Source organism: Mus musculus, chromosome 7, assembly GCF_000001635.26.
Source record: "Mus musculus strain C57BL/6J chromosome 7, GRCm38.p6 C57BL/6J".
Classification (NCBI taxonomy): Eukaryota; Metazoa; Chordata; class Mammalia; order Rodentia; family Muridae; genus Mus; species Mus musculus.
The window spans coordinates 113299034-113315625 of record NC_000073.6 but is presented as its reverse complement, the minus strand read 5'-3'; the positions used below and the strand labels follow the sequence as shown (position 1 = coordinate 113315625).

Genomic DNA, 16592 nt, shown 5'->3' with positions numbered 1-16592 from the left:
TGAACACCTTGGCTAGATTCTGTGTCATATATGTTATGTATAACTAGAAATCAAATGACAGTTTTTTTTTTTTTTTTTTTTTTTTTTTTTGGTTTTTCGAGACAGGGTTTCTCTGTATAGCCCTGGCTGTCCTGGAGCTCACTTTGTAGACCAGGCTGGCCTCGAACTCAGAAATACGCCTGCCTCTGCCTCCCGAGTGCTGGGATTAAAGGCGTGCGCCACCACGCCCGGCTCAAATGACAGTTTTAAAAGCGCTTTGGTATATTTGCAAGAGGCACTTAGATTTCCTATAAGTTCAGGAAAAATGCTATAAATCCAAAGCAGTTGATCAAGATTTTCAGGATATGAAAATGGAATGACGCCTGTATTAGGAACCCTAACTTTCAGAACTAGTTTCTAATTAATTCAATATTCTTTCCATCAAATACTCTAAATATTTCATGGTTTACAACAAAGATTCATATTTTAAGTGCTTTGGGTCTTAGATCACTTAACTCTTTGTAGCCATACAAATAGTCCAGGACTGCCCTCTGAGCCACAGAATTGCCATCTTGGAGTGCTCAGCTGTGCCTGTTTGCAAAAGAACACTCGATAGGCTTTTTGACTGTTTATATCCCCCCAAGGAGATGTGGAGACAATCACAAGACCTTCCTCACCTGCGTGTCCAGCTGTTCCGCCTCCAGTTCTATACAACTCTGCCTTTAACTGGGCATGGCCTTGGAGGGAATAAGAATATATAAGGCTGGGGAAGATGAGGAAAAGGTTAAGGCTCCATCTGGATGCCTATGGGAAACCTGTTTTCTCAGCTGGGTAAAGGCTTTCTTTTTTTTTTTTTTTTTTAATTTATTATTAAATGTAAGTACACTGTAGCTGTCTTCAGACACACCAGAAGAGGGCACCAGATCTCATTACGGATGGTTGTGAGCCTCCATGTGGTTGCTGGGATTTGAATTCAGGACCTTCAGAAGAGCAGTCAGTGCTCTTAACTGCTGAGCCATCTCTCCAGCCCCAGTAAAGGCTTTCTAGTGTGGCCTTTGAGTAGGAGCATACCTGTAGGGAACCTCTCGCCTGTGTCTGTATGGAAGCCCAGTAAACCAACCCATTGGTTTCCAGAGTGAACTTTAGTTTGGTGGGATCACATCTCAGTTTGTCGATGGGACCATAGAAAGAGAGCAGATGCCGTCGCTTACATCTACCCCTGGTAGACTTGAGCACACCATGTAACTGCAGGTCTAGAGAAGCCAGCTTGTAATCTTGAAATCTAAGCACTGGAAATTGGAGTTGATATCTTTGTTTTCATATAAGTTGAGGTGGCTACAGTTTGGAAGTGAGCTATTTTTATAATATGTCTAAGCTGGTAGCATGGAAGAAGTCATTATAAGAGCAAAAGGACATTGTAAACATAACAGCAGGAATGTGTTTAGACCGCTGGTGAAGTGGATGAACCAGCCCTGTAGCATATGAAGATTTTCTTCCTAATTATCAATTGGGAACAGTACTTATAGAACAAGGGAAACATTTATTAAAAATATTTAACTGTCTAATACATTATACTTTAACCCATATTTATAGTAAAGGATTCTTACAAGGAAGAATAAACAGCTTTATGATACAATTAGTATAAGAAATATCCACATGGGGGACTTCTTTGTAGTGTAAAAACACCATACATCTGAAATGACCATTTTGCATATAAAAGCTACCAATGATGCTTCTGTGCACAATGATTAAAAAATTCAACACAAACAAAATCCAAAATATACAATTAATGCAAGCTATCCACAGCTAGCCCAAACTCAATGATGAGGAAACACTGGAGCAGGTTTAGTTCCACTTTGTCTGAAGTTACACATGGTAGATTGACTTGTATCAATGGCTCTGAGGTGGCTTTTATGGAGTCAGTACATAAAAGCTGTTCTCTCTCTATCCAGTAAGCTTCACAGACTGTAAAACTTCACCATTAATGCACTTTGATACTGCAGCTGTTGCCAAAGCAAATGTAGTGTCTACAGCGGCCATGGCAAGTCACTAAAGTCAACGGGGCCACCCAGCCCCGCATCTGCTTCCAAGAGGCTCATGATGACAGCCATTGCTGCCTCATCGTTACTGGGACTACTTGATCCTTGGTCGTTATCTATCATATCGATGCCTATGTGGGGGTTCTCACCTGTGGAAGGAAGAAAGGACTGTCAGTAAGGAATAACAAAGCATACTTATATTTGGAAAGCAACTTCTCAACACACCAATAAGGACGTTTATTTAACAAGAGCAAGGGGTTATTTGGGGGATTCCATTGCCATAACTTTTCATTGTTACTACCCTTTCAGAAAGAACATCTAAAAATTAAGGTCAAAAATCCTTAAAATGCAATAATAATTTGAGTTGAACCCATTTTAGTATTTTGGTAACGAGTTAGTCAAGAGTTGGTTCTAGAAACAATGGCAACTAAAAGCAGATTGAGAAGGGGCTGGGTGCGCTGGAGTCACTGGGGAACTCAGTGCCTCTGCAGCTGTATGGGCTCTCCCTCGGAAAAACTGCACTATGTGGGAGAAAACCTATGCCTGGGCGGCTCTAGATGCACATGGGTCCCTGGAGTATTTAAACAGTTCACACATCCACTTTGTTATCCACTGCTTCAAAACTAGCTTGTGTAATCAGTTCTTAAACCCTCTTTGTAGAAGATATTTTGCAAACTACTCACTCATGGAGGTGAATGATAACACACTTACCAAGAATAGAAGAACTATCAGAATAGGGATACCCTGGGGTCTCCTGAGCCTGCCCTGGTAATAGTCCAGTGGAAGGAATGTCTGGAGTCCCTCCATTTAGAATCTGCAAATAAAAGGGGACAAAGTAAAGTTTCCCACTCAAATAGAAAATTACTATCATATGCACTGTAACTTAAGAAGACGAAAGGTGTTGGGTGGGGGGATTTCAAATGGGTTCAATTTCCTATTTTTTCCCCCTATCAAGCAAGGACCTGTTAGAACAGTCATAATGAGGGGGAACAGCCTCCTCTATAAACTGTTTTCTCTACATAGTATATTTTCTCTACACAGTACATGAAGATATCAAAAGCTGGGTAAATCAGCTAGCTAGGATCACAGCACCCATGTATTTATTTAAAGCCAAGGCTTAAACATCACTGATCCCAGTGTAAGGCAGTGAGTGACACATGCCAACAGATAACTGCTGAAGTAATTGAGGTCAGTAATAATTTGTGAAGAGAAACAACTAGGACAAGAAAACACTTAAGTACTCAGAAATCCACCTGCCTCTGCCTCCCAAGTACTGGGATTAAAGGCATGCGCTACCACTATACAGACAAACCCTGACTTGAAAAACGAGGAAAAAAAAGCATTTAAGTAAATCTTTGATCATCATTTGATCATCAGGTATACCAGAGGCACTAAATTAAGTAACCTGATTTTCTCTTCCTAAGATGTGATCATTGCTATCATTCCTCTATAGGAGAAGTTGAACTGTCTTAAAGTCCCATTCCCACCCCCACCAGAAACACTCTGACCTGGACTGCCAAGCTTCCCTGCCCTGGGCTAAGCTTCAGAAACAGCCTTGGAGAGGTAGACAGAGTTAGGAAACAATGGCTGCTGGGTTTCAGAAACACCAATTTCAGACCTTGCCAGCAGATGGCACTGCAACTTGGTTCTTTACAGTTCAGTTGTACAATATGGGGATCCCTGTACATTCATAAAAATGACTGTTGCTCTCCCCGCCCCCGAAATGTTTTAGGTAGGGTTCATTCATATAAATAACATGATTTTTGAAACATAAACTATGAGCTTGAATAAAAGTATTTTAATGAAAAAGCAAACATTACAAAAACCTTTAGAAGTGTGTTAATGCTTTATAACTTGCAAATATAATGCCTGGCTTAAGAGAGTTCCGCTAGATTCTTACACCTGTTCCATTCAGTCTGTGTAAATGTAATTTGACATGTATAAGAAAATTTTAGCCCCCAACACACAGTGGTTATATGAAGTCTTGCCTTTTCGCCAATTCTAACATTCTTTGATGATGCCTCAGCACGTAAGTATATGTCTCATAAGTGTTCACTAGAGTGTGGAATTCCGGTGAGTGCCTGTTATGTTAAAAATCCATGGGTATATCTTGGCATTCAGAAAGAATATTTCTTTGGTGATTTTGAAATAGTCTACACTGATCACTTAGAGAGTATTAGCTCACTTAGAATGGATTGATCTTGGGTAACTTTGAAATAGCCTGTACTGATCACTTATAGCAGCCTTTTTCAACCTGTGGCATTATCCCTTAGGGGTCAAATGACCCTTTCACAGGGGTTGCATACTAGATATTTACAACCTGTATCAGCAAAATTATAGTTATGAAATAGTAACAAAAATAGCTTAATGGTTGGGGGCGGGGCACCACAACATGAGGGTCATAGCATTAGGAAGGTTGAGAACCGCCGACTTAGAGGGTGTTGGTCAGCACATCTTTTAAGTTAACGTGAAACTTTTGTCATTGTGTAAATCTGAGGAAGGGATTGAGCTCCAAGTAGCAGGTACAAGTTTTCTGAAAATCCCAGGCTTGACTGAAAGCCCAGATCTGACCACTGCCAGTTGTTTTCCTTGAAGTTGCAAATAAATGGGAAGGAGCAGCCAGTTCGGCTTGTGACAGAACCACACAGGTACGCTTCTTGAAGCAACGATAGTGAGTGGTAGGTATGCAGTAAAGCTCCATAATTTTTCATTTTAATAGTCTTTTCAATGTTTATATGAGTGCTTTGCTTATATATAAATACATGTTAAGTATATCACATGTGCAGTGCCCATGGAGGCCAAAAGTGCGGTGTCAGCTCCCCTGGAACTGGAGTCACAGACTCCAGTGTGAGCAGCTATGTAGGTATTAGAAATCGAACCTGGGTCCTCTTAACAGGTGCTCTCGACAGCTGGGCCATCTCCAGGCCCTCTGTTAGTCATTTCTAATGCTTCATTGAGGACACTGTTAAGCTGGCTTACATTTTATTGTGTGTGATAGAGAAGAATACAATGATTTCTAAGAGTTTGATGACATGGGTTTTTATGGTTATCAGTGCAAACAGATACACATTGAAAACTGGTAACTTTTTAACATTGTTACGCAAATAGCTCTAACTTAGCAAATCCTAGAAAGGGTCTTGAAAGTCTCTTAAAAGGTGACATCTGCTTAACTGAATTTGGCTTGATGCCTCTGCATGTCCCAACTCCCCCAGGGATCTATGGAGGCTCAGCCAGTCTCCCCTTTGCAGCTTGATCCGAATGGAACAATGTCGGCTAAATGGCAAGACTGAATTGACTGAAGGGCCACCTCTGCCCTGGTTTGCTGAGCCATTTAATGCTGCAGTTATTTTTAACTCAATCATGCTTTTCTCATGAGTCCTGTTGCCAAGGACTTCTACAAAAAAAAAAAAAATCCATTTTTATTCTAGACCCATTTTTAAAAGCCAGTGAGAGAGGAAAGTTTTTTTTTTCTTTCATAAACACCTCAAAAACACTTCAGGCTTTATGATATGGGGTGTGGTAGTTGCTGGTCATCAGAAGACCTGGATTGTTAAAATTCAGGAGAGCTTGCATTTTCCGTGTGTGTGTGTGTGTGTGTGTATGTGTGTGTGTGTGTGTGTGTGTGTGTGTGTGTGTACCAGGGATAAGCACAGACCATACCAAGAAGCCAGCTGCCTGAAAGGTGACTTATGTCAAAGGGGGACAGGGCCAGTGGAGCTAAAAGCACAGAGGGCAGGCAGTAGGTTTGCAGGCCACATTACTGCTGATATTTTCTTAATCAGTCCCAAGGGCCAGGCACTTGCACATTCACTGTCATACAGAACTTCAGGGACAGAGACCACTGCTCTCCTGCCAATATCAGCCCCATAATAAGGAAACTGGGAGTTTAGAAGGTATGAGCAATTGCATAACTAGCACGTGACAAAGCCAGGCTTCAAACTATGATGGCGCTTTTACCCATTAATTGGCTGGCTTTTCAATTTCCTGGAGGAATCAAAACCCTTTTCAAATAGAAACCTGCTGAAGACTCACATCAAGCAGAGTCAGTTGCCCTTCCTCCTCTCATCTCAGCCACCCCCTCACCCATCCTGACAGCACCAGACCTGATTAACCTGGGCCTGTAAGGAGCCCAGCTTTGAAAAGTTCTGCTTTGCTTCTGGTATTTATTTGTCTCTTGAGAATCACACCTGAGTTCATTCCTAGTAGTCTCTGTGTGTGTCTAGGAGATGGGGGATGACGTACAAAGTTCCTTGTGCCATCCTGATCCTGGGTGCTATTATTAGATTTTTAACTTAAAATAGTATAATTTACATAGCTTTGCAAATTCTCTAGTAAAGAGGAAAATAGGTGTTTTCCAGACCTCTATAAATCTCTATAGTGTCATCTTCATGAGGGTTGGTGATTGATGAAGTACTTGAGGCTGCTACTATCACATCATAGAGACATATTTTGGTGACAGATCTCCAAATGTTCAGCTACAAAGCCTGGCTTGACTTTCGATGTATGGCTAATACCTTTGCTTTTACTAACTAGTATCCATTCGCTTGAAATCCCTGGCAGTAAGGTCCTATGGGTCCTTCTTAATCCTGCCCCTAAAGGAGGAAGTCTTTAATTGTGCCCTTAAAAAGAATGAAGTTCCTCTTTCCTCAGAATATTCTTCCTGCTTTCCCAAATGCACAGAGTACACACACACACACACACACACACACACATACACACACACACACACACCCAGCAAGTCAGCAAGCCGCCCTAAGTCCCAGCTGCACACAAGTGTGCTCATTTTAAGGAGAAAGAATGTCTTGACTTATACAAGAAATCCCAGCAATTCTGTAGTCCAGCCTCTAGGGTTTCAGGATGTGGGCAGAGGCCCTCTTAGTCTAAGCCATCATGCTTACCTTCTTGCCTCCTGGAGAAGAGGCATCAGGGGGAGGCGTACTTGTGATGTTCAGCGGGCTGGAGCCACAGCTGGAAGGCGATGACCCTCTTATCCTGTTAGAGAAGAGCTGGTTACGATAGTTACAAGGCCTTTAGAGGGGCAGTGGGGCTGGGGAGGTGCTAGGGTACGGAGAATAAGGAGCTAGGGTAAGGACTAGCAGATGTTCTATAAGGGCCAAATAGCTCGGCTCTGTAGGCTATATGGTCTCAGTCACAGCAGGCTGCATGTAATACATAAGTGCAGCTGTGCTCCAATAAAGAAAGCCTTATTCCAAAGCTGGATTGTTCTACATGTATCTGATCTAGAATATATAGACTCCAAAAGCAATAACTGTCAAAGCCTTTGGATTAGAGTTTGGATTCAGGTTGATTAATTTGAAGGGGCCAGCTTTATTTCTTCATAGAATACAGGTGAGCTGGAGCCCTCAGAAGTTTAGCCACCATCTTTGCTATCATGAATTGGATGTAGAGCAACGTTTACTAATGAGTGTCCCTAGGAAACGGAAGGTAGCAGTGCAGGGCAGGCACACTTTCAAAGGAGACAAGCAGTCGGTAAACAGTAGCAGCCTTCTTGGATAGTGAGCGGTTAAAGATGGATCTGGGATTTTTTCAGACTCTCCCACTACCGTAGGTTAGGAGACTCAGAACTGTAACCACATCTGTGAGGCTGGCGACCCTAGGGAGAGAAGCTGTGGCTTGGAGCAAGAGTTTATGTGCTAGTTGTGCTTTCAGGAGTCCTTGCTCCCATCCAAGCTGGAGCCAGAGTGTGGGGAGTATGGAGGCAGCTCTGTTAGCACCAGGCTTTCAGCGCCTCCATGATGAACACAGGCTGGTTCGGGCGGCTAAAGTGTCTACATCTAAGAATTGGCTCCTGGCCTGCATTGACGATTTGTGAGAAAACAGGTTTTCTGTCTCCTAGACTAGAAACTCCTCAAACTCAGATACAGCTCGATCATGGACACCACATACATGCAGACGGCTAGAAACCCAGAAACGGACGAGTTTCACCCAACACTGACTCCTTAGGATGCAGGCCTGTGCAGCCACCTTTCCCAGGTTCCCCATCCTGGAACTGCTTTCTTCCCATTCCTCTTTACCCTCAGCGCCTGGTTCTAGATGCTGATTTCTCTATAGGACAGAACTGAGTTAGGAAGCACACCCCCTTCGTCTATCCCTATTCTAGTGAGCTTCCACAAAGCATAGCACAGCATTTTGGATATCTGCTCAGTATCCTACAGTGAACGGCATCTTGGAAAATCCGTATAGTCCAAACTGCTTGGGATTATGCAGTAGGAGTCTTAACCCTCTCCCTTTAGAGGTCTGTGCTTCCTTCCTTCAGGAAGTCTGGCCAGTTAGAGTGCCCTGAACACTATTCACACTGCTCGCAGACTGAGCAGTCCGGACTTTTAGCACCTACACTCCTGACTTTTTAGCACCTACACTCCTGACTTTTTAGCACCTACCTTTACTGTAAACCTTAGCTGAGACCAAGTTCAAAACCCTTGCTTGCCTTAATCCATGAATTCCTATTATCACAAAGAAAATATACGAAAGGATTTTAAGATCATTCTGATACCATGTTCAGAGCCCAGTGGCTGGTCTGAAGCCGATCATACTCTCTCCCCATCTCCCTCCAGAGCTGGACTCAAGCAGCCAAACCCACTTTTGCGGATTGGACCTCAAATGGGACAGAAAGCCCCTCTGGCTGACTAGAGAATGAACAGAGTCAGTGGCTGAGGGAATATTGGTCTTTCTGGGTCCCCACCTCTTTCCTTACAATTATGTTCCATTAAAATTATATTTTTAAGTATCTGCTTACCACCTTCTTGACTCTCCAAATTCAGGCGGACTTAAAAATAATGCTTCCCTCACAATGCCTATGATTAAGGACAGTTTCTGGGTGTTTATTATATGCTATGCTGTTTTTCCTTCACAATCCCAACAGGGTCCCTAGGGAAGACATACTACCTCCCGTCAGTGGCTTAAGTCAGCATACAAAGATTAGATGTCTCTCCTAAGCATGGCCAGGTGAATGCAGCCCCAGGTCGGAACCCCAGCCAGCCACCACCAAGCTCTGCTTCCATATGGAAAGGACACCCCCTCCGTTAAAGCTGCCTCCGTTAACAGTTGAACTGCTTGGCCTCTATTACTAAGTCTAGGTAGCCTGAAGAAGTATTTTGGTTAAGGCTGAAATCAGTGGCTGCTCACAGATTTACTGCAGTCCTGTGATGTTCCTGGACATCCCTCCTCACCAGGAAGCTCCTTGGAATACATTCAAAATCTCAGGAAATGGGCCTCCCCGAGATTTTCCTTAAGCGCTGGCCTGTTTGGTCTAGCTTCTTGATAAAGGAAGGCATGGTTTCTATTTTAGACTGGGCCAGAGGAACGGAATAGTCCTGTGTGGTATACACAGCATCCCTGGCTGATCAGCAGCAACCTGCTACCCAACTGGGATGACCCAAAGCACCAGTGCACACTGTGGAGGGTGGGTGTGGAGTGCTGAGCCCCAGCCGGTTGGAGGGGCAGCCCAAGGCATTACTTGCCTGTGGATTTCCATGATTTCCTCCGCGATCATTCGACCTATTTTTCCTGCTCCGGCTCTGGTTCCCCCTGGAATGCCTGGGACAGTGGGATGAGTCCTCTTTGGGCCACCTACAACAAAGGAATCTGAGAGTAGGAAAGGAGAAAAAGGAGCAAGAGATGCTATCGAGTGTTAGATGAAAACCTCCTGACCCACTTGAAGTAGAACAACAAGGTTCTACCTTGTCAGGAAAACAGTTCTGGCAGGGCAGGGGAAGGCTCGAGGTTCTATTCAGCACCCAAGGGCAAAGTTCTGACATGAACCAGTTACTTTCCTTCATGTGCCAGGACTCGAGACACGACAGCAAAGCGTGACGGCCTTAGCAGGTAAGGCATGAGCATGGGACACTCGGCTCCTCCAAGCAGGTGGGGCTTCTTGGAGGAGGCACCCTGAGCTGAGTCTTCTTGAAAGAGGACTCTGAATTTGCTTGAGAGGTAGCAAAGACAGGAAAGTGCCCCAGGCACGGGACCACTGGGCAAGAGGACTGGGGCAGGACAGAGTTTAGAAGTCCACTGCAAGCTGTCTGTGGAAGATGATTAGGTCATGAGCTTGAAACTGGCAGACGCAGCAATCAGAGCATGCTGTACTGGAGCCATCAGACAGGATCCACAAGGAGATCAGGACCAAGGGACCTAGCCCAGAAAACGTACTGGCAGCAAAGTACGTTACTAAAAGTCCACCACACAGAGCACAAGCTGCAGCTATGTTTCACTGATATGGTAGGGATGCAGCGTGAGAAATGTGTCCTTAGTTGAGTTTGTCAGTTTGTCATGCCGATCAAACCTAGACATAATAGCCTATAGGGTATACATTGTAGGCTATATAGGGTGTGGCCTGTTGGTCCTTGGGTAGCAACATAGAGTACTGTGCTATAGGTGACCACAGAGATGGCACTTATGGCTCTAAACAAGGTTGAGGGTAATATGTTACTCTAGACATCACAGTGATTTATGGCATCAGTAGGTAAAATAATTGTCATTTATGGGTCCACTGCTAACCAGAATGTTGTTATGCTGTGTGTTATGTAGAATGGAGTACAGAAATGAGGGTGAGATTAAAGTTAGGGACCAGTGCAGAGGCAATGGGTGAGTTTAAGAGACAAAAAGGACAGAATGGTGTATTTGGCTGCACAGAGAAATGGGACTAACCAATAATTCTGGCTTTGACAACCGGATGAAGGCAGTACAGAAGACAAGCTTGGGTTAGTCTTTATTTCAGTGCCTCTGTGGTTCTGTCTGGGAAAGCAGAGAGTGGGCGTGGGAGTCATGAGTGGAAGGGGCTGGCTGAAGCCATGCAAGCAAAAGTAGTTCAGGAAGGACAGGTACAGGAGAGTCAATGCTGAGCCACAGGGAAGGAGCCCACTGCATATGGAATATTCTCAATGCAAATAGACACCTTCCTCCCAAATGCAGGAGCCAGTGAGTCACCAAAGATCAAATCGCAGCCTGTGGGCAACAGGGAATGAAAGGGGAGAGAGCACAGAGCCCCAGAAAGAGCCACATGCATTCACAATATCCCAGTAGCATGGCAGCAGCCATTCTGACTGGGACTCAGCACATCATGTCAAGATCTGCTCCATAGAGCATGACACCAGGATACCCTGAACACTTGGAGAATATCTGGTCATAAGCAGCTTCTTGTAGGCAAGCCCCGATGCCCAAGCAGGACATAGTTACCTTCTCCAGAGGGCAGCATGCTGTCCATGCTGTGGGGGGGTGCTGTTAGCTGCGGGAAGGTTGGGTCCCCGCCTTCCAGGACATTGGCTCTGTGAACATCCCAGCAATAAGGAAACATGAGTCAGGCTTGCTCAGAACCGTGCACCTTTCACCTTGGCCAAGGAGTCCGGTGTCCACTCGGGACCTGGACAGGCCAGAAAATGAAGTGTCTGTCTGAGTGTCTGAACAGGTCTCCTCAGTGTTCTATAACATGATGGACAGCATCCCAGCTTTGGACTCACTGCTTGCCTGGGCCTCCCTAATTTCTAGGCAACACAATTTAGTAGACATGGCTATAGCAGTACCCCTCCCTGCCCATGCTGCTACAGCACATTTTCTCCTACCTGCCAACAGCTCCAGGCCCCTGCCTGCCTCTAACCACATGTGGGTGAAGGTGGTATAAAGAATCTTGTGAAAGAAGGCTTTTCTCTCCTCCTGCACACTTAACAGGTGGCAGAAGCCTTTGAGAGAGTATTCCTGCCAAGACTTGGGGTACTAGCTGGCTAGCCATGGTGACCCACCCATCTGCAACCAAGACCAGAAAGAGCTAGTACCTATGTAACTAAGTCTTTCACTGATGGTTGACAACCTCCTCCACCAGCATAAACCAAAGCCCATATTGTGGGGTTAGGACTTAGGGTTTCAAGAATTGGCTGTCTCCTGGAGTGAGTCTCACTAGTGGGGAACATGTAGGAGGAACAGCCAATGCCTGTCATTGGTTAACAATGTTTCCTGGCTTCCTCCCGTCAGGAGATACTAGTAAGGTGACATTAAAATGTGGATACTGCCTATTGCCTGTACCCTTTGTCCCAGGTAAAGATCCCAAGACACCCCCTGCCCCCATTTGAAGCAAGGGTAATATATAGCTCAGAGGATACTCACAAAACAACAGTGTTGGTTGAGACAATGTATTCAACTTCCTTGGTCCACGGGTTCATGAAACTGAACCATCGACTTCGTAGCGTGATAAAAGAACCATCTTTGATCTTAAACTTATAGCAATTAGTTGTGATCTTTTCTCTTGTCTGTAAAACTGAGAATGCAGAGAAGACACAATTGTTATCGTTTCCTCAAACCAGTGACTATGTTAAACAGGTCACCTAACCCCGGATCCTAAGGTTCTCAGCTCCCTTGCAAGCATCACCCTTAGAAAGCCAAGGGGGGCATGTGGTCAGTGCGCAGACAGGAGGCACCCAAGGGTCTAACTCACACTTTCGGTGTATTTACCAAGCTGTCACACCTTTCCAGAGTCTATGAGAATGAAAGCTTTCAGGAACACTCAAGTCAGCTGTGACCTGTGCACCAGCCATGCTCCTTTCCTATCACAAAGCCCCAGGACAAAACAGTCCTTGGCCAGTTTAGCAAATCTGAGTCAGTAGAGGCCACTGATGTGTTCAGATCTCATCCTTTGAGAAACAGACATCACGAGCACTTTTCAAGTCCCAAGTATGAGAGACAAAAGAGGCAGAATATGGCTCCTGCCCTTTGGAGGGGAGTGACTGAGGCTCCTTGAACACACTATCCAAGAGCAGGAAAGAACTGCGTAAAGGCTAAGGGGTGACAGGGGCTAGCATCCAGGCACAGGTGACAGGGTCACAGATAGGACAAATCTGGGAAGTAAAACCAAAGGAACTGGGTCAGGACCAGGAGATTTGAGGTGGGATGTCTTGGATCTTGTACCTATCAGAAGTGGTTGGGTTTGAGTTTGAATACTGTCACATTAAGCAGGGATATGATATTATCACGCTTGATCTTTTTTAACAATAAAATAACTACGAATGGTGGACCCAGGGTGAGAGAGGAAGCAGGAGACTTCCTGAACCAGAGTCAAGGCAGTGGGATGGTGAAAATGGGGACTCTTCATAAGTAAATGCCTACGGCAACTGAATAAATTCTGGTAGAAACAGTGAAGGGAGGGGCTGCATATGTGGCCATACCATCTGTGATGGTCAACTTTCTCATCCTGATACAACCTAGAATCACTTGGTAAGAGAATCTCCGCAAGGGATATATTGAGCTGGCCTACAGGCATGTCTATAAGGGATTGTCTTAATAACATTAACTTATATGGAAGACATAGTCCACTGTGGGCAGCACCATTCCGTAGGTGCAATCCTGAACTGTGTAAGAGAAGTTGAGTGGAGAATTTGAGCTGAGAATAGCAAGCAAACAGTGAGCATGCATATATTCACTTTCTATTTAATCTAGACTGTGGGTATGATGTGACCAGTTGTCACTCCTGCCACTGTGACTTCTTCCCTCTAGAACTGTAATCTGGAATCGTGAACTGAAATAAACTAAGTTGCTTTTTATCAGGGTATTTTGTCACAGCAATAAAAATAAAACCTGGACACCATGTGTCAATGAAAATACTGGAGGCAGTGCAGCCAATTATGAAAAGAAAATCAGAGCAGCTCAGGACATAAGAACTCTGTGCAGGCTCGGAGTGAATCCTAACCAAGAGATGGCTCTTCCAGGAGTCACGGCCTCTATAAAGAAAACCCTCATTCAGTGAGTAGAGTCTGAGCATCTCTAAGGAACAAATGGTTCTGGGAGCCAACAGTCCTTTCTTCTTTCACATGTTTTGGCCTGAAGGGTCCTGAAATGGCTGACTCCCACACAGTAGGGGAAATTTTCTCTGGAAGAACAATTAATTGGACCAGTGTAGAAAAAAACATACTTTATAACATCAGACTCTTCCTGTGGCCCAGCTTACCTTGCCTGTGACATTCTGCGAGGTGTCCTATGTCGTCTTGATGAAAATACTCATAACATGATGTACCTAGAAGTTCCTGTGGTAGATACGCCAAAATAGCTGTCGCCCTAAGAGAGAACAAGGGCTTTTTAGGTAAGAAAAGGCCATTCCTAGAATGAATGGTGACTTGTGGATGAGCAGCCCACTTTTCCTCAGCACAGCCTCCAGGAGACCAAGGTCAAAGGAGGCAAAAAAGCTAGGTGCTTTCCACTGCACTAACTATGTGGGTGACTACCCCACGCACTATTCCAACTTGAATCAGAGTTATAAAAACAGAGCAAGGGCTGGAGAGATGGCTCAGTGGTTAAGAGCACTGACGGCTCTTCCAGAGGTCCTGAGTTCAATCCCCAGCAACCACATGGTGGTTCACAACTGTAATGGGATCTGATGCCCTCTTCTGGTGTGTCTGAAGACAGCATACAGTATCTCATATATACATTAAATAAATAAATACATCTTTAAAAAAAAACAGCAAAACAAAGCAAAGGTGCCTTAAAGGGCTTTGGTCAGAAATCAAATTCCAGGAGGTCTTTAAATGACAACCATATTTATTCAGGAAAACGTAAGATAGAAATCTAAATGCTAGGGCAGGGGCCACTCCTTTTTTTCACTGCTTGCTTATATCAGGACAGCTAAACTCCTTTTTTTCACTGCTTGCTTATATCAGGACAGCTAAACTCCTTTTTTTCACTGCTTGCTTATATCAGGACAGCTAAACTCCTTTTTTTCACTGCTTGCTTATATCAGGACAGCTAAACTCCTTTTTTTCACTGCTTGCTTATATCAGGACAGCTAAACTCCTTTTTTTCACTGCTTGCTTATATCAGGACAGCTAAACTCCAGAGGCTCCTGGAGCAGAGATCGCAAAAGCCTTAAGAAGCTGGTACCTACTCTGCTGGCCCTGTGTGGCTGTCTCGAGGAGCTAGTATTTAGCCCGTGAATATTCCTAAGGGAGGCAGAAGCAGCAGTGAATTTGGGACATTTGGTTCACAGTCTAGATCTAATGCCAATTAGCTACGAGTCTAGCAGGAGGTGATACATAAGCTAGACCTCAAGTCCTCATCTACAAGACAGAGAGTCTGGACAAGACCTGTTCAGCCTAACAGAGCTTTCTGCAGCAGCAGCCTGTGTGCTGTTAACCTCATGTAGTAACCATGAGTGTGTGGCTGCTAGTGCCCTGAGAAACGGAAGCTTTTATTTTAATTAATTACATCCAAATTTAAATACACAGACAAGTCCATCGTGACCAGTTTTCCTGGGAAGCTCAGGTCCAACTAGCTGTTTCCATGTCTTTCATTCTATTCAGTGTCATGACTCGGGGACATTCCATAGCTATAGGTCTTATTTCTGTTTCCTTTCAGAACTGGATTTCATACCACCCACTTAACTATTAAATTACCTTAAAGTATTCTCAGACAAATCTGTCTGTTTCCCATGATAATATCCTAGTGAGTCTGGTTTTTTAGCAGAAACCATTCTCGCTCCCCTTACTTTATGTAGAAATGTGCAGTCAGAGGCGGGGTATTCATAAGAAGGGCAGGTGAGGCCTGCAGTCATTTATCTCAATTTTTAGAAAAGATTATTACTACTCATTTTATTATTTATTATTTAAGACAAGGTCATAGGGAAGCCAGCGTTGCCCTAAGGTCTATATAGATGAGAATGGCCTTGAACGTCTGATCTTTCTGCTTCTACCACCCCCAGGGCTGGATTCGAGCCATGAACTACCACATCAGCTACATGTAGTGCAGGGATAGAATCCAAGGCTTCACACATTTGAAGTAGACATTCTTTCAACCGAGGTACATGCTCAGCAAGAATAATATTCTCTTAGAAAAGCCAGCTGACCACCCAGTCTTCTCGGCTTCTCAACTTAAATCCTCTGCCACAGTGGTTTTCAACCTTCCTCATGCTGAGACCCTTTAACACAGCTCCTCACATTGTGGTGACCCCCCAACCATAAAATTATTTTCTTGCTACTTCATAACTGTAATCTTGCTACTGTTATGAATTGTAATATAAATATCTGATATTCAGATATCTGGTATGCAACCCCTGTGTAAGGGTAGTTTGGTCTTACCACCCCACCACTCCACCACCACCACCACCACCACCCCTGCCAAGGGGTCAAACCCCACAGGTTGAGAATCGCTACATTGCTGAAAGGTGAGATGTAGGGTCTTACCTCTGATCTACAAAAACAAATTTCCCATCTATTGCGTGTCGAGAAACGTACTCCATAGATTTCACCCGTATTTCCCCGTTCGCTGGTTGTGGAACCATGTGCGAGTGCAGGCGCCCGATTGCAACGAGGCAGCTGAGGTTGCAGCCCTCGTTGTCTGGCTCATTGTCTTCGTCCAGCCCCATCTTCGTGGGTGGCCAGCTTTTCAAATAGCCTGTGCTGTGGATTGTGCAGAAGCTTTTTCGATCTGCTGGAAAGCAAAAGCCCATGGTGAGTGTTAGTGCTGGGCTGGCAGTGGGATTCGGTCTCACCTCCAGAAGGAGTCACCTGGAGAAGGGGGCAGGCAGAAGTGGTCCAGTGTCACGTATGCTTAGCCACTTAGAACCATATACCAGGGTATCAC

The 16592-nt window shown here is 44.5% G+C and overlaps 1 protein-coding gene across 21 annotated transcripts in view; it reads right to left on the bottom strand.

Annotated features, from left to right (window-relative positions):
* Positions 1 to 1499: 1499 nt before the first annotated feature.
* The window catches only part of Arntl (aryl hydrocarbon receptor nuclear translocator-like), a 135656-nt gene continuing 120563 nt past the window's right edge, over positions 1500 to 16592 (bottom strand). For 7 of the 21 annotated variants that reach the window (XM_006507246.4, XM_006507248.3, XM_006507245.3 and 4 more), the window contains 8 exons: positions 16193 to 16439; positions 13969 to 14075; positions 12135 to 12285; positions 11214 to 11302; positions 9500 to 9623; positions 6917 to 7010; positions 2730 to 2832; positions 1500 to 2167 (listed from right to left, as the gene is read on the bottom strand). In XM_006507246.4, the coding sequence (XP_006507309.1) occupies positions 2007 to 2167; positions 2730 to 2832; positions 6917 to 7010; positions 9500 to 9623; positions 11214 to 11302; positions 12135 to 12285; positions 13969 to 14075; positions 16193 to 16439 (1076 nt within the window). In that variant the 3' untranslated portion in view covers positions 1500 to 2006. Of the gene's footprint in view, positions 2168 to 2729; positions 2833 to 6916; positions 7011 to 9499; positions 9624 to 11213; positions 11398 to 12134; positions 12286 to 13968; positions 14076 to 16192; positions 16440 to 16592 lie in introns of those variants that run through there. The other 14 variants (NM_007489.4, NM_001243048.1, NM_001374642.1 and 11 more) reach the window with 8 other exon arrangements.